A 26,629-nucleotide genomic window follows, 5' to 3' on the forward strand; every position below is an offset into this window, starting at 1 on the left:
TTGGTGTATGGGGGATGTATGTGTGTGGAGTACGTAAGGTGTATGAATGTGTGGAGGCCAGAGGAGGGTGTCACGTGTCCTACTCGATCACCCTCCACCTTATTTCTTTGAGTCAAGTGCTCTCACTGACCCTAGAATAGACTGGTAGCCAGCAAGTCCCAGTGATCCTCCTGTCTCTGTCCCCACAGCACAGGGGTTGTACGCATGTCCATGTATGCATATCCATGTACGCATATCCATGCCTGGGCTCTTTAGTGGGTTCTGAGATCCAAACTCAGATCCCCATGCTTATGAAGCATGGACTCTGATGAGGCATCTCCAGCCCCAGTTCTGTAAACTCTTACCATATATACAGATTCACGGCACCTCCACCCTGGAGCATTGCCCCCAGTGCTGAACAGTTTAATCAGGAGAGTGATGGTCCGGGGTATAAAGATATCAATCATTTTGACTTTCAGAAAGTGACTTGGAAGAAAAAAACAAAAACAAAAGTGGGGGCTATGGAACTGATGACGCGTGGATGTCTCTCAGGCAAACTGTGAGGTGATCGGCTTCCCTCCCCGGGTCCAGCCTGAAGGGGGTGTGATTAGCTGCTGGGGAAGCCATCCTAAGGCCACAGGCTGGGCTGGGACTCCAAGAGGCTGTTAGGCACTGAGTGCACCCTCTGTGGACAGAGAGTTGGGCAGGCCAGGGAAGGGGAAGGTACAGCTGGGAAGAGGCATACCTCGTACACTGCGCAGGTGAGGCTGGCCCAGCCCAAGCAGGTACCGGCAGGGGACAGGGCCGTTGTAAACGAACATGCTGGGGGTGCATCTCAAAGCTGTGCAGCCTGGATCAAGAATCCAATGACCCCGGCTGCCTTCGGGGAGGCGGGTTGGTTGGTTTGTGGTGAGTTATGTGCTAGGGATTGAACCCAGAGCATTGTGCACGCTGAGTGTACCCTCTCCTGCTGAGCTATGTCACATCCCAACGGTATCCAGGTTTCCAGCATGGGGACAGGACTGTCCTGTCAGCTGTGTGTCTGTCTTCCTAGATGAAGGTCTACCCCTTTCTTCATATGAATTCCCCATGAAGAAGGCCCTGAGGCAAGGCTGGTCATATATCTAGGAAATGTCACCAACTGGGAACACCAGGAAGGATTTGGAAAGTCAGGAAGGGTGTGTGACAGACAGACAGACAGGTCAACACAACAGGCCCTTGTCTGGTTCTTAAACCTGACAGGGACCTGGGAGTTTGTGCAAGGCACACACAGGAGCCCAGTGTTGTTCATCCACAGAACTGTTGAGTGAAGGCTACTGGGAGCTGGGAGCTTAATTCCCTGGCAGTTTTGGCCTGTGGTCTTAGAAGGTAAGAGGCCTCTGACACCCACGGTGGGAGGTAGCATCTGGACACAGGCCTTCATACTAAAACAGAGAGGACAAGAAGAGAGCGGGAAGACACGGAGACTGTTGTGATCTTGGCTTCACCCCACAGACACTTCCTCTGGGCAGGCCTGCCCCCTCACATCACCATCATGTTGGGTACTTCCTGTGCCTTCTGCAATGGCTGACCACTCAGTGTTCAAAGAATCACACTCTCTCAGCCATTCAGAAGTTTACAGTTGGGGGACTGGGGAACATTCCATCTTGTCAAACTCAAACTCCATTCTTTTTTTTTTTTTTTTCCAACTCCACTTTTCATCCAAGTCCCTGGAGATGCAGAGAATCTCTGACACCCCCACACCTCACCTGCAGGTCTTGTTCACTGTTTCCATTCCTGGCCCTCCTGGTCCAGTGCTGTAGCTCGCTTCTCTCCCACCTTCTATTACTTCCCCCTCCCTCCTCACCTCCCTCCCTCCGTTCTCTGTTACTTCTTCCTTCCCTCCACCTCCTTACCACCTTTCTCCCATGAAGTGAGAAGCCAAGGCCACCCTGCTGGGGTTTGAACCCAGATGCTGAAGACTTTACTCCTAGCCATTCTTACTCAGCCTACCCTTCTCACAACCCCCCTGCTTCAGCCTTCTGAGTGCTGGGATTACAGGCATGCATCGTCATGCCTGGCTAGAATTATCTTTAATTTTGGGGGAGTGGCTTGGGAGGTAGCTGGGCTAGTAACATGCTTGTTGTACAAGTGTCAGGACCCATGTTTAGTGTCCATTTAAAAACCCAAGTTTTAGCCGGGCGGTGGTGGCGCACGCCTTTAATCCCAGCACTCGGGAGGCAGAGCCAGGCGGATCTCTGTGAGTTCGAGGCCAGCCTGGGCTACCAAGTGAGTTCCAGGAAAGGCGCAAAGCTACACAGAGAAACCCTGTCTCGAAAAACCAAAAAAAAAAAAAAAAAAAAAAAAACCCAAGTTTGGGAGGAAGGAGGACAGGGGAATCCATGGCTGATATGTAAAATTAAATTAAATTATAAAATTTAATAATAATAATAATAAAAACCCGAGTTCAAGGCAAGTGTCTATAATCCCAGTGCTTGGGGGGCAGGGACAGAAGGATCCTTGGAGCTTACCCGACAGCCAGTCTAGCTGGATTGGTGAGTTCTGGGTTCAGTGAGACCTAGCCTCAAAAAATAAGGTGGAGAGTTATTGAGGAAAATGCTGGATATTGAAATTTTACCCCCACATACACACACAATGCATACATGCACACACAGAGGAACACATACACATATACCACTCCAACACATACACACACACACACACCCACACACACACTCACACACGACTGTTTGAGGCTCTCATGGGAAAATCAAGAGGGAGATTTATAGGTTTCCTATCACTCCCCTTCACCCCTACCCACGCACAGTCTCCCCATTCCCGGCATCACTCACCGCAGCGGTATGTTTGGTACCAGAGACAAACCCACGTTAACACATCATTATTGCAGTTTGGGGTACACTGTTAACTCGTACATCCTATAGCTCTGGGCAAATGTCTAGTGACATATGTCCACTGCGATAGCAGCAGATAGAGTGGTGTCACCAGGGCTTGTTTTCAAGGCAAAAATAATTTGAGATGCTCAGCGTTCTGTGCTGATTGGACCCAGTACCTGGAAACTGCCTGGAGTTACGGACGCCCCCAGCCTGCCTTCTGGACTGCTAAAAACAGCCTGGTAAACAGAGACTCCTAACTGCCTTCTGTATTTTGAGATTCCTCACCAACTGCTACTGTCACCATCCAGCCCTCAACCAGGCAAATGGCAATGTTTTAAACTTGCCCTGAGCTGCTGTCAGCCTTGACCTTTAGAAAGCTGGCCTCTGTGTGTGTGTGCTAAAACTGCTTCCGGCTCAGTTTCTAATAGGCAGCCCTATAATGCTTCTGGGGACCAGATCAGAACCCGGCAGAGCAATAGGAACTAGAAGTTTCCGTGTGTGGGGGCCTTCTTGTGCCCCTCCTCCCTTGGTAAAAATCAACTTCACACTTGAGAGCTTATTAAGATTTTTAACTACATTCTTTATTTATTTAGTGTGTATATACTATGGAGCGCTTGTGGAGTTTCAGAGGATGACTTGTGGGAACTGTATGGGACCCAGGATCAAACCGAAGTCATCAGGCTCTGTAGCAAGCACCTTTACCTACTGTCCCAGTTCACTTTCTATTGCTGTGACAAACGCCATGACCAAAACCTACTTGGGCTAGAAAGGGTTTATTTGACTTACATGTGGGTCACAGTCCATTGAGAGAGGCCAAGGCAGGAACCTGGAGTCAGGTACTAAAGCAGGAGCCATGGAGGAGTGCTGCTTACTATGGATTGCTCAGGCTGCTTTCTTATACAACTTAGGACCACCCGCCCAGGAGTAGCACCATCCACAGTGGGCTGGGCCCTCCTCTCCCAATTAACAATCAAGAAGATCCCCACAGACTTACCTTCAGACAATCCGATGAAGACGTTTTCTCAATTGAGTTCCTCAATGAGTTACTCTTGACACAACTCTAACTTGTGTCAAGTTGATAAAAACCCAAGCAGGACACCTGCTGAGCCATCACTGGCCCCAACACGAGCTTGTGTTCCCTAGTGATAGCATGAACTAAAGGAGGAACCAGAACAATGCGGGGTGAACCTCCCTATTGCATAAACGAGAAGACTGCATGGCAGGAAGGTTGAGTGACTGGTCTGAGGTCACTCAGATTTTCACGGTAGAACTGGGACTAGAGCTAGGTTGCCGGACTTCCAAGCAGGTCTTGCTACTGTGCCAACCATCTTTACACCCCCAGATTATATGGTCCAGTGATGGGTAAGAGTATGGGCCCTGCACTCACACAGGCCTGGGTTCAAGTTCGAGCTCTGCCACCTACGAGAGGTATGTGCTCAGGAAGGTCACACTTCATCATTCAGCCTCAGTTTCCTGTCTGTCTCAGGAGGCTTGCACAGTGTGAAGACCCGACTTCCCAGAACCTCTGTTTCAGTCTCCCAGGAGCATTCCCCGTGAGCTGACTCAGAATGCTGACACCAAATGTGTCCGTTTGCCCCCAGAACAACCATGTCTCCGTTTCTCTGGACACCAACTGTCTTATATTTTGCTTCAGTTTGGACTCTACCCTCCCTCAGATAGTGCGTGCCGGTCCTATGTCCCAGTTTACCACTTTGGCTGACCAGGCTATTAAATCAATAGTCCCCTGGACCCTGTGCTCCAGTTTAGTCCTTTGTAGAAGAGCTCACAGAGCCCAGAAAAGCCCTTTACTTCTTATTTTAGCTCACATTTTTACAGGGTTCAGTCCACGGTGGTTTGGCCTCTTGCCCTAGGACAGAGAGCATCCTGACAATGGGAGTTAGTTCATCATGGAGACTATGACCTAGGAACCGCCAGCAGCAGGGATGTACGGTGAAAGGCATGAGGGAGGCACGTGTGACATCTCCACCCCTCTCCAGGCACACCGCTCTTCCAACCCCCTGCTGGAATCACCAATGTTTTCCAAATCCGATGCTTGTGAGTTTGGGTGGCGGTCCCACAGCACAAATGTGATGAGTAGAACCATTGTCACTTGGTGGCTGAACTAAGCCTCCACTTCAGGCGCCTCTCCCTGGAGGTCAGAGTGGGGATAAAGCCTCCCACTCTCTACTCATGCTCTTTCTGGTAACCAGTCCCACCCTGAAGTTACCTAGAGGTCCCCAGTGATCAAGCAAACTCATTGGCATACAAAAGATGCTCTCCCTACTGAAAGTATTCCAGATATCCTAGAAGCTCTGTGCCGGGACCTGGGTACAGACACCAAATGTGAACTTCTCGTTCACAACCGGGCTCTGCCTCCGGGTTGGAGGGTGATATTAGACTTGCACCTGAGCCCTATAGTGCTACTATCACTGTCACCATCATGACCATGACCATCACCATCCTCATCACAGGACCCATTGAGAGCTGGGTGAGATCACACCTGCACCATGCCCAGTATACACCTCTGCTGTGGCTGTGGCTCATTTGTATACTGAATGGAGCAGGTTTCTCGTGTGTCAGTTCCATGTGGGTCTTGGGGATGGAGGTGGGAGTCGGGGCTCCAGGTCTAGACTGAAAGCGACAGAACTCAGAGTCCTAAACTGTTCCCCACACGGGGACTTCCCTAGCGTGTGAGAGGCCTGTTCACAACCCCATGCCCAGGGCGGCACCAGAGCCTGGTTCCATGCGTTCTCTAAAGTAGCCAACAGCATTGTCCTTGATAGGCAGAGAGCATGTGAATACCACCTTGATGCGGGTTATCTGAAATATTCCGTTTGCCTGGCACGTGATTTGCCCTTCTGATGGAGCAGGAGATTAAACAGCAGAAATCGGAGACAGAAGGGTCTCAGAGACTAAGCTCTGATCTCAACTTTATCCTGAGGGAGATGGAAGCCATTAAAAGATGACATGCTGGGAGATCCTGGGCTAGGTTTACATTTTCAGTTGCTCCTAGGGCAGAACATGAGATAGATGGAGAGCAAGCTTTGCACTGGGGTACCCTTAGTTTCCCAGGCTAGACCATCCTGTCCATTGAGGCTATTGAACAATATCCTTGGCCTCTCTTTGTGGGAAGCCAGTCTCTGGCCCTTCCTTGGTTGTCAAAACCGAACAAACAAAACAAAACAAAAAACACTGCCTCCAGACCGTGTGAAACATCGCTTGGGACACGGTCATACAGCTGATATCCATTGATTTTGAGATATATAATAACAGGGACAAGGTAACTGTATTAGTCACCTTTCTCATTGTTTTGACAAAAAATATTTTGACTTTTTGTTGTCATTGTGGATTGACGTTGATGATGTTTTCTGACAGAAGCAACTTAAAGGAGGAGGGATTTATTGTAGCTCACAGTTTAGAGGCCCCGGGCCACGTTTGTTTGGTCCAGTTCATTGCAGCAGAGCATTATGGCAGCAGGAGTGTGTGGCAGGGGGCTCCAGCCTGTGTATGTTCACTGTGGCAGAGAAATGTGGTGGTAGGAGTATGTGTTGGAGGCTGGTCTTCACTTCTTGGTGGACAGACTAGAGAGAGACAGGGAGGAAAGCCTGTTACAACACACACTCCCCAAGGACACACAGAGACCCACCTTCTCCACTAAGACTTCCCCTCCTAAGTGTCTACAACCTCCCAAAACAACACCACTAGCTGGGGACCAGGTGTGCAACACGTGACCCTCAGGGTCAATTCCTACTCAGGCCTGAGCAGTGCCCCTCAGTGAGTGGAGCAAGGGGTCTGGTGACTTAGATGTACCGAGGTTGGTGTGAGGGCTCCAACTCACTGTCAGTGGGTTTGGGAGTTGGGAATGACCTAAAAGGAGGGGTCTCTAGAATGTCATGAAGTTTGCCTGAGAGAGAGGTTTACTGAGCTGGGTGCTAGGCAGGGAACTAGAGGACATGGGTGAGGAGAAAATGACTATGATGATGATGATGATGATGATGATGATGATGATGATGATGAATTTGATGTAGGGTGCAGGATGTTGAAGTTGATAGGTGAGCACCTTTGTGACTTGTCGTGAACTAAAGTTCAGATCCCTAAGTGGTCTTGTTTGATCCAGTGACTCAAAACAATACTACGTTGGGCCTGAGATGGCACCTCATACTGGGGGCACATGGAGGGGAAAACTGCTCACAAAATGACTGGGGAACAAGAGGAGAGAGACCAGTGCCCCACATTCTCCTTCAAGGACAAACCCTGAGGCATCCAAAGGCCTCCAAATAGGCCACATCTCTGAAAGCTGAAGGCTCCACCTCCGAAATAACACTAAGTTGGGGACCAAGCCTTTGACACATGGACCTTCAGAGAATTTTCTCATGCAAAGTATGGCAACTCTTGAGCTCCCATCTCTCCTCTTTCTCATATCAGCATCATTTGTGCAGGGGAGGCTTGGGAAGGTGAGTTCCCATAGCATTTTTTACTCTTTATAACATGAGCTGCCATGCTAGTTAAGTCATTGCATAATTAACGCATTGGTTATGTGAATTATTTATATACTAAAAAGACCTTCACTGTCTTAGATACTCTCTATTGGGATGAAGAGTGACCAAGGCAGTTCATAAAAGAAAGCATTTAATTGAGGGCTTGCTACAGTTTTAGAGGGTGAGTCCATGATCATCATGGTGTGGCCAAATGGCAGTAGGCAGGCAGGCATGGCGCCGGAGCAGTAGTTGGGAGTTTGCATGTGATCCACAACCACTAGGCAGAGAGAGCTACCTGGAAAGGTGTAGACTACTGAAACCTCAAAGCCCACACACCTCCTCCAAATAAAGCCACATCTTCTAATCCTGCCTTAACAATTTCACCAACTGGGGGCCAAACATTCAAACATATGAGCATATGGGGGCCATTCTTATTCAAACCACTACCAGCACCTATTATACATTTCTGTAGGCCTGACAGATGGTCATTTCTCTGAATAGCTGTACAATGCAGAACAGAATAAGGCTTTTTGTGGAAATGGAAGAAGGAAATGGTATAAAAGGTTAACGCCAATGCTCCCGATCCAGCTTCTCCCTTTGTGTCTTCCAGTCAATTCCCTAGAAGGTCCCCAAGGCCATCCTGGCTTGTGCTGCTTCTGCTTGGGGCGGGGGGGCGGGTATCTCTTATCATAAGGTTGCTTGTCTTGATTGTCAGTACTGATTGTCAGTTTGATTGAACTGAAGAAGCCTGGAGATTAGTAAGGCACACCTACCTCTGAGTGTGTCTGCCCAGAAATGATTAGACCCTGAAAGTTCTGACCTAAGGTTCAATCCATTCATGGAGTCTCAGTTTCAGTAGACTGTTGTGAAGTGGTGAATCTGTGGAATGTGGAGCCTGGTTGGAGGAGATACATTACTGGGACATGTCCTCAAGGCCCCTATCTTCCCCTTCTCTGTACTGTTCCATTCAGCTTCCTTTCTGCCATGATGGGAGCAGAAACCTCTGAAACTGTGAGCTGAAATAAATCCTCCTTTGCTTCAGTTGGGTATACCCAGTGTTTGGTACAGCAATGTGCAGTCTAATGGAACTGAGCCTATCAGTTCTTCACTGGGTAGGTGGAGAACAGGCAGCACGCCTACCCTGGTTTCAGGTTGGGGCTGAGTGCTTGCAATAAGACACTCACTGGCCGCATGGTTGATACAGAATGAATCTTACTCTCTTGTGATGGAGTGGGTCTGAAGTGGGTTGGCTGTGTCTGGACAGTCATTCAGTCTAAGACAGAAACTCTCAGACACCAGAATACTGACCTGCTCTCCAAGCTTCCTTGGAAGACTGGGTGTCACACACAAAGCTATAAGTAAGCATTTCACCGAGCAGCATTTACTGTGGGTCTGCTGTATGCCAGAAGCACTGGGAAGTTGGAGGCACTGCTCTGAATGAGCTCCAAGCCCTGAGGAGCAGAGATAAAACATAGAAGGCTAGGGGGCATGGCTCAGTTGGTAGAGTGTGTGCCTAGCATGGGTGAAGCCTTGGGTTCTGTCCCCAGCACTGCATAAACTGGGCATGATGGAGCATGTCTGTATTTCTAGTACTCATGAGGAAGAGGCAAAAAGAAAGATAAGTTCAAGGTCATCCTCAGCTACACGTTGAGTTTGAGGCCATCCTGGGCTACATGAAACCTTATCTAAAAGGAAAGAGAGAGAGAGAGAGAGAGAGAGAGAGAGAGAGAGAGAGAGAGAGAGAGAGAGAGAGAGAGAGAGAAAGAGAGAGAGAGAGAGAGAGAGGTGGGGGTGGGGGAGGGAGGGAGAAAGAAAGGAAGGAAGGAAGGAAGGAAGGAAGGAAGGAAGGAAGGAAGGAAGGGAGGGGAGGGAGGGAGGGAGGCAGGGGAGGGAGGCAGGGAGGGAGGGAGGGAGGAAGGAAGGAAGGAAGGAAAAAAGAAAGAAAGAAAGAAAGAAAGAAAGAAAGAAAGAAAGAAAGAAAGAAAGAAAGAAAGAAAGAAAGAAAGAAGAGGAAGGGAAAGAAAAAGAAAATGGATCCTTACCTTGCTTGTATCATACACCAAAAGAAGCCCACATAGTCAAGAACTTACATTTGGAAGTCTGTCTTAGAAGGAAATAAAGCATATCTTTACAGCGTAGTCATAGCTAACCATCTTTTTAAATGGTCAAAAATAACTTACAAACCATAAAGGGAGAAGATGAATATGTTTACATGTCAAATTGGTGGGCTTTTGTCAACCTGAAGCTCTGATAACGGACACTGAAGGCAGCCGGGGAACGTGTTTATGCAAATGTGTTGGTTTGCCAGTTCTGACATAACTAAGAACCATACCCTGGTGGCTCAAACAAGACAGGCTAGCTGTTCCCATGATTCCGGAAGTTGTTGTTGAGCCATGTGACCAGGAAGGCACTAAGAAAGGGTCTGCTCCAAGCTTCTCTTAACCTACCAGGGTTTGTTGTCCATCCTTTGTGTCCTTTGTCTTCTAGGCATCTACAATCATCTGTGTATGTTGTCTCTGTATTGAAATCAGTTTCCCCTTTATAGAGACATCAGTCATATTAGATCAGGGTCCTCCCTCTCCAGGGTAGCTTCATCTTGGCCAACTACCTATTATGACCATTTAAAAATAAGGTCTTTCTAACCGGCTTTGGGGTTGAAATTGAATATGGCAAATATATTTGGGGGGAACATAACCCCAGGAACATGTAACTGTCAAATGATTAGTATCTGCAATATTGAAGGTTTTTTTGTATGTTAGTAAGAAAAGAATAATGCTCAACAGAAAAATGAGCAAAAAGAAATGGACAGGATTGTCACAGACAGCAGTGTATGAAAAGCTGATAACCCTGAAAAAAAAAACCTGCTCTCTTCAGCAGTCAGGAAAACACAAATTCAACTCCTTGATCAGCTACTCATCTGCTGTGGTTTGACTATGAAATGTCCCCAGTATGCTCATGCATCTGAAGACTTGGTCCTCAGCTAGTGGTGCTGGAAAGTTGTGGAACCCGTAGTAGGAGACACCTTGCTGGAAGAAATACACCACCGGAAGTGGGCCATCACTTCCTTCTTTCCTCCAGCCAGTCCTGCCTCCCCCAGATGTCCTCCCTCAAATCCCTCCCATGCACCTACTCTCAAGTCGATAGTCTCCTTTTCTTTGCTTACATTTGTTACATGCATGTAAATAGATATATGTGCATGCATGTACACATTCACGTTGTGTGTACACACAACCTACTGAGTCCGTTTTTGTTGGTGGTGTATATATGATTTCCAGGCTGATCACTCTGCAATAGACAACCATTAAGGGGCCTCGTCGCTGGGAGAGGCTAATTCGCCTTCTCTCAGCATCAATAGTTCTTCATCTAGAGATTTTCCCCCTCCCACATTAGCATGTCCATTGACAATGTCATTGTTCAGGCCTTGTTTCTGCAGCCATTCTAGGAGAGACTGCTCACAGCAGACTTCCTGATACTATGTCTCTTACAATCTTCTCACCTCATCCTCCCCAATGTTTCCTGAGCCATAGGTGCAGGAGCTGTGGTGTTGATGTAACCGCTGGGGCTGGGATCCCCATCTCTGCATTCATCTCTGTGTTGTGTCTGGTTGTGGTTTCCTATGATGGCCTCCATCTGCTGAACAGTGAGACTTCTCTAGTGAGGAGCGGGTCTGCTGTATGCCCGCAGACCTATGCCTATACTTTCTGCCTAGCGTCTACACTAGAGGCAGACTATACCTACACTTCCTGTAGGTGTGTCAAAGATTTAGAATGTAGTAAGGAATTATGGTGGTCTAGCAAAATTTCAATAGCAAACTCTTTTCTAAGGTCCATTTCCTCTCTAGCCCCAGGAAGCCAGCTAGGTTTCCAGTGCCTGGGATGATTTCCCTCCTGTGGAGTGGGCCTTAAGTCCACTTAGACAGCTGTTGGTGGCCACCGACATGTGAGTGCCACTTACTGCACCTTTATTCATATCTTGCCACACCGGTACTTGCTGTGGTTCACAGATGTTGCAGCTGGTAGGACTGTTTAATTGCCTCCCTCCCTTAGCAGCTTGGGTAGCGTTTTCTGGAACCCTAGAAGCTAGGTTGTAGGAAACAGGTCAGATCAAGCTCCAGTCATCTGAGTCCTATATCCTAAGTGTGTGGTGTCCTCAGCAGGAGGGGCTTACCTTCAACCCTGAGAGGCAACCAGGGGCTACATCAAAAACCTGTATTGTTTGGCGAGTCACTTGGATTACCCTGAACACCATTTTGAAAGGGTGTACCCTGCTTGGGTCTGATCCTAGGGATTTTGTTAGACTATGGTTCTTGTGGGGAGCATTGTCAGCTCAAATGTCTTAACCCCCCCATATATATATATACATATTTAACACATATATTTTAAATATATTTACATGTGATATATGAGATATATATATATATATATATATATATCTCCCTTAACATATGTATTTGTACATACATACACACTAACACACACTCTGTGTAATTTTAGGTAAATATAAAATAATGTGATTTCGAGAGTCTTTATCAAACAACCCCAGTGTGATTCGCCCACCCTTCTCCTTCTGCACTGAACTCCCTCCCATTTCCCCAGTTGGAGTCCCTCCCCCTCGTTATTCCATTTCTCAGGTGTTTGCAATGTGACCATCAGCTTCATGTCCCTGCTGCTGTGCCTTCCCTGCTGATAGACTGTGTCCCCTGGGAACTGTGAGCTGGGATAAACCCTTTCCCCCCTGACGTGGCTTTGGCCAGGCACTTTATCACACCATGTATAAAGTAACTAAGACGTCATTGGACAAGAATGATGGAAAGCTTGACAGTGGCAGATAAATCCAGCCCATTGTATCGTCACCCACATTGTGGGCATGGAGAAGATGTTGGACTTAGATGGAAAGTCAGAAGCCAGTGGTTCTGAACAGAGGAAAGACAGTATTCGTCTCCTGTGCATGGGTTTGCTTTCGATGGTTCACTTACCAGGGTCAAACATGGTCCAAAAATACGAATGGAAAATTCCAGATATAATTAATAAGTTTTAAACAACTCATTATAGTGTATTATTCTAATTCTTCTAATATTATTAGTGTTGGTTTGTTACTGTGCCTAATTTGTATGTTTGGCTTTACTGCCCGTAAAAACACATAGAGAAATTGTGGTGGGTATTGGCTTCACTATTGCCTGTGCTTTCAGGCACACATTGAAAGTTGGACCATATCCCCCATACATAAGTGATAAAGTGGGATCAATACACATTGACACCTGACTAGATAGTTCTGTCCACTAATTTTCTTGTCACTATGACCAAAGACAAAACTTAGAGAGAAGGGTTTTTGGTTTTTTTGGCTCACAGTTCAGATGTGCAGACTATCATGGCAGGGACTGTGTGGTAGCTGGAGCATCTTGGTCCATGGCAGCAAATGCTTGGGGCCGGTCACATCACTCCTTACCCTGCACCAGAAGCAGATACAACCTTCAAGGCCTGCCCCAGTGAACTGCTTTCACCAGCTAGTCCCAAAGGTTCCGTAGTCTTTCCAAACAGCACTGACAGCCGAGACCAGTACTCAGACACACAAGCCTGGAGGGGATGTGTCAGATCCAAGTCCTGACAATAGTCAACTGGAGAAATGCAGCCGTCCTGTGTCGGAAGTCACCGTGATCTTGCATCCATTTGTTAAAGCATTAACACCCTTCCCCAGTCTCTCCTGGAGACATAGATTCGCATCTTGTATGCTGGTGGCTGTAAAGTTAGCTTACCCCCTTTAGCAATCAATCCTCCAATTCATACTGATTGTCAAAAAAATATCTTCCTGTTTCTTGAGCCAACTATCCTACCTCAGGGTTTTATGAGAAGGATGTAATCTTTAAAAAAAATCCATTTAGGTCATACAAGTAACGGGGTGGGGCTGGGGGCCTGGGAAGATTGTTCAGCTGCACAAGCATGGTTAGATCCCCAGGACTCACTCAGTGCCCAGTGGGCGTGGCAGTACACCTGTAATCACACTGCACAGACAGTGGATCCCCAGGGCAAGCCAGCTAGCGAGACTAGCTGGACCTGTGAGCTGTGGGTTTGATTGAGAGATCCTGTCTCAATGAATAATGGAGAGGGATTGAGGAAGACTCCCTATGTCAGCCTCTGGCCTACACACACACACACACACACACACACACACACACACACACACACACACACAAGCATGCATGCACACACACATGCAAGCACGCACACGTGCGCACACACACACACACTGCATACGCATGGGATTGCACACATAAACATAATACACACAACTAGGTATCTATCAATAGAAAAATAGTTATAATCCAGTGTAGAATATCAGACTACACTGTTAGATTAAAGCTGATGCACGCCTAGGTCATTACATGGAAAATACATGTGTTTAAAGTTCCCTACAAGGAAATTTCAGAATCTGCTTGTGTCCTCCAGGCAGCTGTGTAAATACATGCGGGTGTCTTGACAGAGGTGGGAGGAGAAAAGGACATGTTGATGAAGTGTGTAAAATGCTGGGGTTTTGTAAATGTAGCTTGTAAATACAGAAGTGTGTTTTTATGTAAGATGGATTTTGCTTTTTTTTTTTTTTTTTTAAAAATCATTTTCTTTAGAAAGGTTGCTTGCACTGTAGATTAGGAAACAAAGGCTTCTCCGAGGTGGTCAGAGTGAAAGCAGAGGGGGCCTGCCCAGCAGCTGTGTTTGTACCTCATTAAAAGTTGTGTGCACACTCGTGAAGCCCTCTGCAAGGTGAGCGTGAGCAGAAGGAGCATTTAGAAGCACTTCAAAGAAAGCTGAGAGGAGACAGCCCGGCTCTTGTTTCCCCAGAAAATGTCCTTTGTCCCAGATGGTTTTCTTTGATTTCCTTTTTATTGATTAGAGCTTGACTGTATTCAAAGGCTGCAGGAGAGGATTTGCAGGGTTGGGTTTTTTTTCCTGGGTGGAGAGCTACAGCATTTGCACACGTAGGCTGCCAGAGAGCTGGCAGAGGGGGCTCTGGATTCACTTGTGTAATTTACAGACGGTCTATTTTGGGTCTCCTGAGCCCACCCCACGTGGCACTACTCAATTAAGCTCATCAGGCTTCTATAAAAAAGGAAATGAGGCTTGTTTATTTGTGACATCGCCTCAAAAAGGAAAAAGGGAGAAATGATTCTCTCGTCCAGTTTCCTCCTCCCGTCTCCCTCCAGCCTCCTAAGGTGGAGAAGGACAGGTGTGTCTTGCTCATGTCCTCTCTGGGATGGTGATGTGACAGCGGTTCCATGTCCATCTGGGGCCTGCATAGCTTGTTCTCAGGATCACCAGGACTGAAGTGGTATCAGGTGCCATGAGTGCGGCTTGACTTACAGTGCGGTCACATTCCCACAGACCCACTGTGGATTAAAAACATTGAAGCTGAAAGCATCTCTCACCTCCCCGCTGCAGACTGCAGCGTCATTGTCTCCCATTGTGGTGGAAGAGTGGTCCTCAGTGGGGTGCTATTGGGTGGTGATAGGGCCTTTAAGATGGGACGTAGGGTCTTTAGGTCAATGGAGACATGCCACCGAAGAGACCCTGGACCTCTTCTCCTCCTCTGTTTTGCATTCCAGCTGTTCTGTGTGGTCCAGAGAAGGACCTGTGGCAGATCTATGGTAGCCACGCTTTGGGTTTCAAATGAGTGTTTATTAACCACATAGAAGGCATAAGAACAGCAAGTGCAGGTAAGCAGAGGCTGTAGGTCAATAGCAAGCCATCAAGTCGGGTGCTTACAACATCTGACAGAGAGGTCTGACAGAACAAACAAGGCTAGCACCGTCAGGGTTCACGAGTATCCAGCAGGAATACACTGGGGAGGAAGTGTTCTCCTGGGCCCCCAACACCGTCCCTCTGTGGCCCGGCTTCTGGCTTCCCTTCCCACGGCAGGCATTTTCATACTGTGGGATGAACAATAGTGACCTCTGTTGGAGATGGTTTGCCATCTCACTGTTCTCAAAGGCAGTGTTTTAACCCCCCAGCCGTTTGCTGCTCTCTTTGCTCCCCCTTATAGAATTAGGGGTAGCCTGCCCCGAGATGGGGATCTTTAGAGGACACTTTGAGACCAACATGATTGAATCTGAATTAGGGGGAAAGTGCCTGCTTCCAGAGCTGGCTTCTCAGTGAGCTTGAACAACACATGACAACTCACCAATATTTCACCAGCCACGACCTAAGTGGTTTTGTTCCACTGTGAACTCCCACGTGACAGACTGCCTCACCGCAGGCCCAGAGCAAAGGGGTCAGCCTATGGTGGATGGAAACTGCCGTAAACCTTTCCTCTTTATAAGCTGATTATCTCGGGCATCTAGTTAGAATGACGGAAATGCCGTCTAGCCTTCCAAACATCACAGTTTAATAGCACAGCACACCTGTGGACTGGTGTCTCCCCTTGTCCTTTCATGGCTGGTGGGAGTCATACTCACTCCTCACAACACTGCAAGAGAGAAAGTACACATAGCCCCAGCTCAGGCATCAGCATACAAAATTCAAAGGCAATGTGGAAAAAAGAAATCCCAAGTTAAATCATTGTAAGTTAAAGACTATCCATATCAGCATGCCACGTGTGTCCCAGAATAGCTATGAATGTGGCCTGACTCATTTGTGAATGATAATGTCATGCCAAATTTTCAAAAGATTGGACACTCCTGTTCTATATAGGAATAGACAGATGGGCATTGTGCTGGCCTTTATGGGGAACGTGAAAACATCTGGTAAGGACAGAGTGCCACAAAGGATATAAAACAAGGCTGCATGATGGAGGGACCAGGCTGGTTTGATGGGAAGCTTAGATGAGAAGGTGACATTTGAGATTCCCTGGAAACTGCAGGACTCCTGCACTAGCCATGGTCTTACGTTTTTCTTCTTTGTTCATGTGTGGTTTTGTGTGTGTGTGTGTGTGTGTGTGTGTGTGTGTGTGTGTGTGTGTGTGTGTGTATGTGTATGGGGTATGTATACACATGTCTGTGTGAACACGTTGCATACAGGCCTGAGGAGGACATCCGGTGTCTTGTCCTGTTCCATCACTCTTGTCCCCCTTCCCTTGAGACAGGGTCTCTCACTGAACCTGGAGCTGGGCTGGTGGCCAACAAGCCCCAGCCATCGTCTCCCCCCCACACACACACACACACAGAGCACTGGGGTTACAAGGCGGGCATATGGCCATGCCCATCTTTTTTTTACATGAGTGCTGGGTATCTGGACTCAGGTCCTCATGCCATGCTTGGGCAGCAAACACTCTTACCCATCTCCCCCAGACCCCAGCTTTCTAACTTCTCAATAATTCCTTTAGAGTTATTTTTTATACTCTTGCCCCTAAAATATACATCTCTCTTATTTGAAATAGAGATGGGGGTCCCACCTACTTCTGCAGGGGTCCCCAGCACACACCTGTTCTGCCTTCATGGGAAGACATCCTTATCTTTCCCACTGACCAACCCAACCATAACAACTTGAAATTGCCTGGGGTGAGGTTATTTATAAAGGAGAGTCTTCATTTATTTTTTAAAATCTAATCTATTAACTATCTCAGCTACTTTGTCATGAATAACAAGTTGTTTGGAACTTTGTGTTATGAAGTTTAGGAATTCAGGACCTGAGCAGGAGAGGGCAATGGGACTGGAAGGAAAGACTCCCTCCCGGGTTCTATTCCATCTGTCAGGGTCCAACTTCCCGCAACATTTCTCTACAACAGGATAAGCTAAACAAAATTCAACTCACATCTTAAGACCCCAGTTCATCCTTCTCCAGGAAGCCGTGGTGGCCGCATCCTGCTGAGGCTAGATCAAACTTCAGGCTCTCTAGTGTGCCACAGGCCTGGTGGTGCCCTCTTAAATGGAGGCTAAGTTGACATAATATTAATGTGGTCTACCATTCATTGGCATTGGGACCCTCAGTGGTGTACAATCATCCTTTCCACCTAATTCCAGAACATTCCATCACTCGGACAAGGCTGTGTATCCGTGACGTGGTCACCCTGCATTGCCGCGCTTCTCAGATCCCGGAAAACACCACTGTGCTCTCTGTTACTGTCACTTCTCTTGTTGCTATGGCAAAGAGCGGCTTGGGGAAGGAAGGGATGCTTGGCTCATCGAGTGAGCACTCAGACAGTCATGGAGGGGAAGGCGTGGTGGCGGGAGAGAGGGGCAGCTGGTCACATTGCATCTGCGCTCAGGGAGGAGAGCAATGAATTCTGGTCCTTTTTCTGTTTATTCAGCTTGGGACCCCAGCCCGTGGGATTCAGGGTGGGTCTGGTACCAGACCCACCCCTCAGGTAGACATCCCCACAGACACACCCAGGAGTATCTCTTAGGTGACAAAACCAGTCCGTCAGTCAAGCGGACCGTCGAGGTTAACCGCCACAGTTTGTATGTTTGTGTGTTAATGGGATCACATGACTGTGTCAAGCATGTTTTCCACGTCCATCTGTGTCACATGTGTCAGTGCATCATTCCTTCATTTACACGTTTCTAATTTAGAGTGTGTGTGCACGTATGTGTATATGTGTGTTCGTGTGTGCGCACGTACCACAACCCGTGTTTGGAGGTCAGAGGACTGCTTTCAGAAGTTGGTTTCTTTCCTCCTACCGGGGGTTTCAGGGATGGAATTCAGGTCCTCAGACTTTCATGGCAAGTGCCTTTACCCTCGTTCCTTCTTATGACTGAAGAACATTTGATTGTCTACATACACCACGGTGCATCTCCATTAATGACAGATGCTGTGCGGCCTCCACCTGTGGGCTGCTGGGAATAGCACTGCATGAACGTCTGGCGCTTTTGCTGGGTTCTCTTCTCTGTGGGTTCGGGCTGTCGTTGTTGTTGTTGTTTTGAGACAGGGTCTCTCTCACCATGCAGCCCAGGTTGGTCTTGAACTCACGAGCCTCCTGCCTCTGCCTCTCAAATGCTGAGGTTCCCCCACCTAAAGCCTGGCTCGTGGGTAAGTTTTTGTGTAGAGATCTGTTTTCTCTAGTAGCAGAACTGCCGGATCCCATGGTGGCTGTGTGTCAAAATTTTGTATGTATGTGTATACGTGTACATGTGGGTATTGCATGTATACATGTGTGTAGTGTGCATGCATATGCATATAGGTCCAGACATCAATGCAGGGAGTGTCCCTCAGTCACTTGTCACCTGATGTTTTGAGACCAAGTCTCTCCCTGAACCTGGGGCTCACCCATTGGCTGGGCCAGCTAACCAGCAGGCTCCAGGGGCCCACCTGTGTCTGCCGCCCCGGCATTAGGATTACGAACAGTGCTATCGGCTGCCTTTTACCTGGGCGCTGGGGATCCGAACCATCCTTATGCTTCCTTAGCAAGCACATGGCCTACTGTGCATCACCCGACTGCAGCGTTGAGACTCTTGAGGCTCAGACTGTTGAGAGTTTTACATTTCCATCAGCTGTGGCCGGGGTTCCGATTTCAGGACATCGTTTTCTGCTTTCTGCTTTTGTGTATGTGTGCACATGTGTTTGTATGCATGTGAGAGTGCTGAAGAACATGTGTGGAGATCAGAGCACAACTTGTAGGAGCCGGTTCTCTCCTTCTGCCTTGTGGGTTCGGAGCTGCCTCAGCGGTATAGTCATGGGTTCATCCTGATGGTAGCCATGTGGGTAGGCAAGCAGATCCTAGTGCTTTGACTTTTTTTTTTTTTAACCTCTTATCACCCAGTAGACTGTGCTTGGCTTGCTGCATGTCTGTGATTGCCCCTTAACTATCAAGAAGGTCCTGCAAGATTAAAGACAGGAGCTGAGCCTGCACCCTCCCCATGTCATTCATGATCTGAACCACATGGTTTGGATGGATTCTTTCATTTGTAAAGTGGGAGCCTCTGGTGTTGCTGGAAGGACAGAATTACAGCCACACAAGGGACTGAGCCTATGCTGATGTCTTACTGACTCGCTGTAGTGGTCACGACCACGACACCCCCTGGACTGAGGATCCAGGAACTATTGAATGAAGCTTGTTAAATGAATCATCAAGTGCTCTGTTCAGTTAGCCTTCTCTTTAGTCCCCACTAACCATCCCCGGGCTGCACATTGATCACTCCCTGATGAGCAAGCAGAAGAGCAGCTGGATCAATGCACATATTTCCCCCGGGGAGGCTGGGAGTGGACGCTGTGGAACTGGTGTGGGGTGGGCCTGGGAAGAAGAGGGAACAGTAAGCCTGAAGCCCACATAAGCAAGAAGCCCATTTAAAGCAAGAAATGACTAGAAAGGGGATGAGTCCAGGAAGCTGCCTCAGAGGGTCCATTTGGCTGCCTCGATGAAGGAAACAGCAGGCCTCTCTGCTCTTGAGGGTGTCAGGAAGGGCTCAAGAAGTCCCTGGGTACCGAGGCTCAGGCAATGGTGTCCTGTCCCCTCCCGCTTCCTTTGAGAATGTCCAAGGCTGAGCAGACTCCCTTAGGAGGACAGCCACTGAGCAGCTTGCCATGGCCCATGGATGTCTCTAGAATCTGGCTATGCCCCACCCCCAGCCATCTTACCCTTCATTTTATTCTTTAAACACACCAAGTTTATTCTTTCATGTTTAGGCAGCTTGACTGAGCTATTAATCCCTCCCAACCCCAGTTCCACATAGAAGGAAGGCATCAGGAGTTGAGAAGCTTGTAGAACTTAGAAGGAGTGAGGGAAGTGTTGTTTTGGATTATAAACCTGGGAAGAGGAAAGTTCCTGAAGACCAGGATGGCTTCCCCTGGCCTGAGCTCCTGTAGGATCTCAGCCAGTCTTACTCACGGGAAAACAGATGCACCTGCAGGGTCAGATGCTAAGGATGCTGCACCTTCCAGGTCTCTGAGGACCAGCAGGAGGCCACATGCAACCATGTCAAGGGTCCTGGGCTTTTCTTATGTCCCAGGGTACCCAGTTCAGCTTTCCTGCCTTGAAAATCTGACCCTCCAAGCCAGGGCAGGAGAAACCTGAAAAGACAAAGGTAACCAGGGGACATAATTCAAGGGCAGGTCTCACCAAGCAGGTAGTAGATGGTGTTAAGGAAAAAATACCCAATGACACTTTTTTTTCTGTCCTGAGGTAGAACCCTTATACTTGCTAGGCACTGAACTACATCTTCAGCCCCTCAGAGACACTCTGTGTGTGTGTGTGTGTGTGTGTGTGTGTGTGTGTGTGTGTGTGTGTGTGTGTACATGCACATATTTGTGGGTGTGCATGTTTGTGTGGGTATGCACTTGTTTGTAGGTGTGTACATGCTTGTGTGTGTGTACATACTTGTGTGGGCATGCACATGTTTGTGGGTATCCATGTTTGTATGTATACATACTTGTGTGTATATGGCTGTGTGCATGTTTGTGTGTATGTGTCTTCATGTATTTGTGTGTGTGTGCATTGTGTACATGTTTTTTAGGTGTGTACGTATGTGTACATGTTTATGGGTACACGTGTGTATGTGTACATATTTGTGTGTATGTGTGGTATGCATGTTTGTGGGTGTATACATTTGTGTAGGTGTGTGGATGTGTACATGTTTGTTGGTATACATGTTTGTATATACACATATTTGTGTGTATGTGGGTACATACATGTTTGTGTATATATATTTGTGGGTGTGTACATGTTTGTGTGAGTGTGTACATCTGTGAAGAGTATGGACATGTTTGTGGATATAGATGTTTGTATGCGTACATATTTGTGTAGGTGTGTGTGTACATGTTTTCTGTGTATTCATGTATATGTGTTTGTGTGGATGTGTATATGTTTTGTGTGGGTATATGCCAAATATTTTTCTCATTCACTCTCAACCTTATTTTTTAGACAGGAGCTCTCACTGAACATAGAACTCACCAGTTCAGCTAGGGTGACCTGTCTGCCGGTGAGCTCCAGGGAGTCTCCTGTCTCTGTGCTTTCCCAACCCCCATCACTGGAGTAACCATGTGCCACCCCACCCAGATTTCATGTGGGTGCTGGGGGCCCAAAGCATGTCCACATGCTGGTGCAGCCGATGCTTTCCAGATGACACTCTAAAGCACAGACAGTCAGGCTTTAGTCAGGACCGCCCTGACGGCGTCAGGAGCACAGCAGTGAGATTCTGTAGAGGGGCAGAGCTTGGGCTCAGTCCTCACCCAAGACAGTGATGGAATATTAATGAGGGTTGCCTCCAAGGGAAGAAGGATTCTGTCTAAATCAGCCTTGCTGAAGACTGGCCAGGCGACTGGGAATGGTGGAAGAAGAGGACTTGAGATTTGAGAACTCAGATATTGACAGCAGGGGTTTGGTGCTGGCAGTGGGTAAGGGTACCCCCAAAACTACTAAATAAACAAATAAAATATGATGAAAAAAGTAACAGGGCAGGGGGGCACTTGGTAAGTGAAGTGAGCAGGCCCTTCTGTAAAACTGGTTTTCCACAAGTAGGTACACAGAGGGGCCCACCACTATAGTATATATATCCAGCAAAGACTCTTTGTCGGTCACCAAGTGGGAACGTGGCCCCAGCACTAGCAGACCTTCCTGTTCATCAAGCAAAGCAAGAAATTCTATTTTTTAATATGAAATACTTGGTCTTTAAAAGTACATAATAATTAGTAACTGTCTGTCTGAATGTGACGTGAGCCAAACAAAATACACCCATGGGCTGCAAGTTTGAAATCTGTAGCTAAGTGTGAGGTTGTTTCTTGTTTATAGGTTAACTTGATCCATATAGGAATCTGATCTTGTTTTGTGTTTGAGACAGGGTTTCACTCTGTAGCCCTGGCTGGTCTATAACTTCCTTGTAGACCAGCTTGGCCTCAAATTCATCGAGATTTGCCTTCCTCTGCCTCTCAAGTGCTGCGATTAAAGGCATGTGCCACCATGCCCAGACCATATAGGAATCTTTTTGTGATAAACATTGTTTTAGAATTGCTACTTGCCATCTGTTTGCTGAAAAGGGTAGAGAACGTGAATGGATGCATGCATGTATGCATGAGTAAATGATGGATGGGAGGATGGATGCATGCATGTATGCATTAGTAAATGGATGGATGAGTGGGAGGATGGATACATGCATGTATGCATAAGCAAGTAGATGGATGGGTGGAGGATGGATGCATGCATGTATGCATGAGTGAGTGGATGGATGAATGGATGATGGATGCATGCATGTATGCATATATGCACTAGTAAGTGGAGGGATGAGTGGGAAGATGGATGCATACATGCATGTACGCATGAGTAAGTAGATGGATGAATGGAGGATGGATGCATGCATGTATGCATTATTAAGTGGATGGATGGATGGAGGATGTATGCATTAGTAAGTAGATGGATGGGTGGAGGATGGATGCATGCATGTATGCATATATGCACTAGTAAGTGGAGGGATGAGTGGGAAGATGGATGCATACATGCATATACGCATGAGTAAGTAGATGGATGAGTGGGAAGATGGATGCATGCATGTATGCATGAGTAAGTGGATGGATGGATGGATGGATGGATGGATGGATGGATGGATGGATGGAGGATGGGTACATGCATGTATGCATGAGTAAGTGGATGGATGAGTGGGAGGATGGATGCATGAATGTATGCATGAATAAGTAAATGGATGAGTGGGAAGATGGATGCATGCATGCATACATAAGTAGGTAGATGGATGGATATGGGAATAGATGAAACATCTTTAGAGATACATTCTGAAATATTATTAATAAATGGTGTATGTCTAGGGGCTACTTCTGAATCATATATGGGGTTGAATGAAGATGTAGAAATTTAGATTGACCATGAGGTAATCCTTGAATCTGAGAGATGGCATATATTGAGGTTCCTTGGTTGTTTTTGACTTCTCATATGCCTGGAAGTTAACCGTACTAGGAATGCTTATTTTAATATCCTGATCACCTAGAGATGCCTGTGTGGGGATAAACAGATAAAATTACACCCTACTTGAGACTTAGTTTAAAACCCTCAGCTAATTTTTTATAAACAGAGGTGAGTATAGATAAAACACCATTTGTCAAAAGTTTATAATTAATACAGTTGGGGAGTGGGTAATGGAGAATGATTCACTACTCTGAAGCAACTTTTTTTTTTTTTTTAACAATTTCTTAAATAGATACATGAAAATGAGGCTCCCATTTTCTAGGCAGCATGGAGTCGACCATCCTGGGTACTTGTGTAGATTTTTCTTAAGTGTGATAGCCCAACATAGAGGAAAGGGGTGCTCTTTGGTAGGAGGGGTAATGTGCTGAGCATGGTCGTGGAAAGGGGTGGGCTCTGTAGTTAGCTACGGTTAAGAGTGGTACCTTTCCCAGGTAGCTCTCTGCTGGTTCAAGAGTCTGCGATCATTTCTCTTGTCTAAACTACTTCTTTTCAGTTGTGTGACTTTGGACTGAGTCTCATTTCCACCATCTACTGAATGAAGTACATAGTGTTGCCTCTTGGACTCGTCATGAAGACTCAATTGGGTGTTACATCCAAAGCACTTAGCACAGCACTTGCCCATCACTTCTGTTGCTGCTGTCAAACTTCCTAAGAGCAGAAAACACTTTCTGAGATAAACAAGAACATAATTGGAGGCAGAAACTAAAAGAAGTCCAACATGGCTTAGTCGGTAAAACACTTGTATTCCTGAGGATCTGAGTTCAATCCTCAGAACCCCCATAAAAATGCTGGGCATGGCAGCACATGCTTGTAGTCTCAACATCGGGGAGGCAGAGACAGGAGGATCCTGGAGGCTCAGACAGCCAATCTAGCGTAGTTGATGAGCTCCAGACCAATAAGAGATCCTGTCTCAAAAGAGGTGGATGGCGTTGAGAGGATGATGCCCAGGTTTATCTGTCTTCTGACTTCCATGCAAACCCATACATGTGCACATAAAGGTTTTCCTCCATGTACACACATACATACATACCCATGCAAAATAAAAAGCACAAGAAAGAGGCACCCACTGTCGACTGACCCACCCTCAGCCACCCAGTCGTGAGTTTTGGGAGTCAGCCTCCTGTACATGGGACACTAAAGGGGAGAAACTAACGAAGCAACCTTCTGACGATTTTCTTTCCTGCAGAATGAAGTGGAGCTGGGCGAGCTGCTTCTGTCTCTAAACTATCTCCCAAGTGCTGGGAGACTGAATGTGGACATCATTCGAGCCAAGCAGCTCCTGCAGACTGACGTGAGCCAGGGTTCAGGTATGGCACAATCCTAGTATCCTCTACATCTCTAAGGGGTTCTCTGTTGTTTGAAGGACCCAGTTTTTTGTGTCCTGGTGCTATTAATAAGGTAACGTAAGAGTGGACAGCATCTAGAACTAGAATGCTAGTTTAAAAAGAAAAAAGTAAATAATCGGCTATGTCTTAGGATGACACAGGTCATCGTGGGAACCCTATCACACCTGTGACCAGATACGATAACTTCTGAAATCCATCTTCTCTTTGAACTTATACGTCACTGAGAAGTAACTTGCTTTTCCCACATCCTATGCCTGTAATGCAGATGCTATGCTCTAGGTGGCGATAGCTCACAAGGTGGGCCCAGCCTGAAGGTTGTTTTTGTTTTTGTTTTTTGTTTGTTTGTTTTGTTTTTTGCAGCTCATTTCCTGTACTGTATTTTTTTATAAATCCCAGCTCTGAAAGCGCTATTTACTTTCGAGCAAAAACCGGTTCAAACACATTTAACAAAAAGCCCAGATTCCATTCCATCTATATGTAGTAGCTTCTTCTGTGACAGCTGAGGATGCTATTGTAAATGAAGCCATGATTGCTGGGCTCCCTTCCTTCAGCTCAGTGGTAGAAATGCTGCTCCCCCGCCCCAGATCCAATAGCCAAAGGAAGTTGTTTGCAATGAGATGACAGCCAAATCTAGACTGCACCCTAAGTTCTCAAAAGTCACACTGTAAAGTAGAGGCTTCAAGGGGGCTGGAGGAAGGAAGGAACACTGCAGTGGCTAGCGCATTCCAGCTCACCGCAATGGAGAGGCAGGATGCTGAAGCAGAGGGAAGCCAAACTGCCTGCTGTAAAACGTGTCTGTGCTGTTTGCAAAGATGTGACCCTGGAGAAGTTACTTAACCTCTGAATATCTCAGCTCCTTCATCTCGAAAATTGTATAATGATAGTATTTATCTCACTGGGTTGCTTAAATATTTACATTCAATCACCTGCACAAATCCCTTTCTAACTATAAAATGACCAAAGCATGACAAGTTTAGTTCTGCATTCACTCTTCTCCTCCTGTGTATGAGCTGTGAGCCCATTGGCCTGTAATGGCTTTCTGCTTTTGGATTGCCTCCAACCTGGTTCTGCCTCCACCAGCTAGACCTTGAGCAAATTGTCCCTTATCTTTAAATCTTCAGTTTTCCCATTTATAAAATGAACACGATGCCTAAAACATGGGGAGGCGTTCAATAAGTGGTAGATGTATGGAGGAAGAGGAAAGGGAATCAGCAGATAAGAAGATAGACGTGGTAACAGAACAGTCGGATACATGGGAGAATGATTAAGTGAAAGCAGGGGTGGATTAATGCCTGGATTAATAAATGGATGAGTAAGTGAATCAGTGGGTAGATGGATAGAAAAAATACAACAGTTCAGTAGTAGAACCCTTTCCTAGTATGCAGGAGTCCCTGGGCTCCATCCCCAGCACTGCAGACTATATAGAGATGGGGAGGGGTTAGATGGTTACCCTGTTACATAGATAATAACTTGGATGGAAGGATGGATGCATGGACAGATGGACAGAGGGATGGATGGATAGAAAAATGGTGAATGGTGAGTGTATTAATGACTTGATGGATAGGTGGGAAATGGATGGACAAAAGAGTAAATGAGTGCTTGTGTAGCTGGATGGATGAATTGGTTGAGATGGGCAAAAAGTGGATGGATGGATGGATGGATGGATGGATGGATGGATGGATGGATGGGTGGGTGGTGGGTGGGTGGGAGAGTGGGAGAGTGAGAGGAAGGCGGGAAAGTTGAAGAGATGAGAGATGGTTAGATTATGTTTCCTCATCTCCAGTATTCTACAATGTTGTATCCAATCCTCAGACCCATTTGTAAAAATCCAGCTGGTACATGGACTCAAGCTTGTGAAAACCAAGAAGACGTCATTCTTGAGAGGCACAATTGACCCTTTTTACAATGAATCCTTCAGCTTCAAAGTTCCCCAGGAAGAACTGGAAAATGCCAGCCTAGTATTCACAGGTAAGGTAACATCCTAGATCCTGAGGAAGTTCTGGTGAGGCATGTTCAACTTGTTGCATAAAAACTGAAGGCATCTAGACAGAGTTAACGCCTAAGAATTTGGTGTCTGATGTTCAATTAACTAGATTTGAACCAACTTCCTATCCAGAAACTTGGA

At 46.9% G+C, this 26,629-nt stretch overlaps 1 protein-coding gene across 5 annotated transcripts in view; it reads left to right on the forward strand.

Annotated features, from left to right (window-relative positions):
* The window catches only part of Syt17 (synaptotagmin 17), a 71,626-nt gene that overhangs the window by 16,644 nt on the left and 28,353 nt on the right, over positions 1-26,629 (forward strand). For all 5 annotated transcript variants that reach the window (XM_052762916.1, XM_052762918.1, XM_052762915.1 and 2 more), the window contains exons 6-7: positions 24,345-24,465; positions 26,317-26,472. In XM_052762916.1, the coding sequence (XP_052618876.1) occupies positions 24,345-24,465; positions 26,317-26,472 (277 nt within the window). The remainder of the gene's footprint in view (positions 1-24,344; positions 24,466-26,316; positions 26,473-26,629) is intronic.

The sequence above is a fragment of the Peromyscus californicus genome, unplaced genomic scaffold, assembly GCF_007827085.1.
Source record: "Peromyscus californicus insignis strain IS unplaced genomic scaffold, ASM782708v3 Scaffold_4__1_contigs__length_199733344, whole genome shotgun sequence".
Lineage (NCBI taxonomy): Eukaryota > Metazoa > Chordata > Mammalia > Rodentia > Cricetidae > Peromyscus > Peromyscus californicus.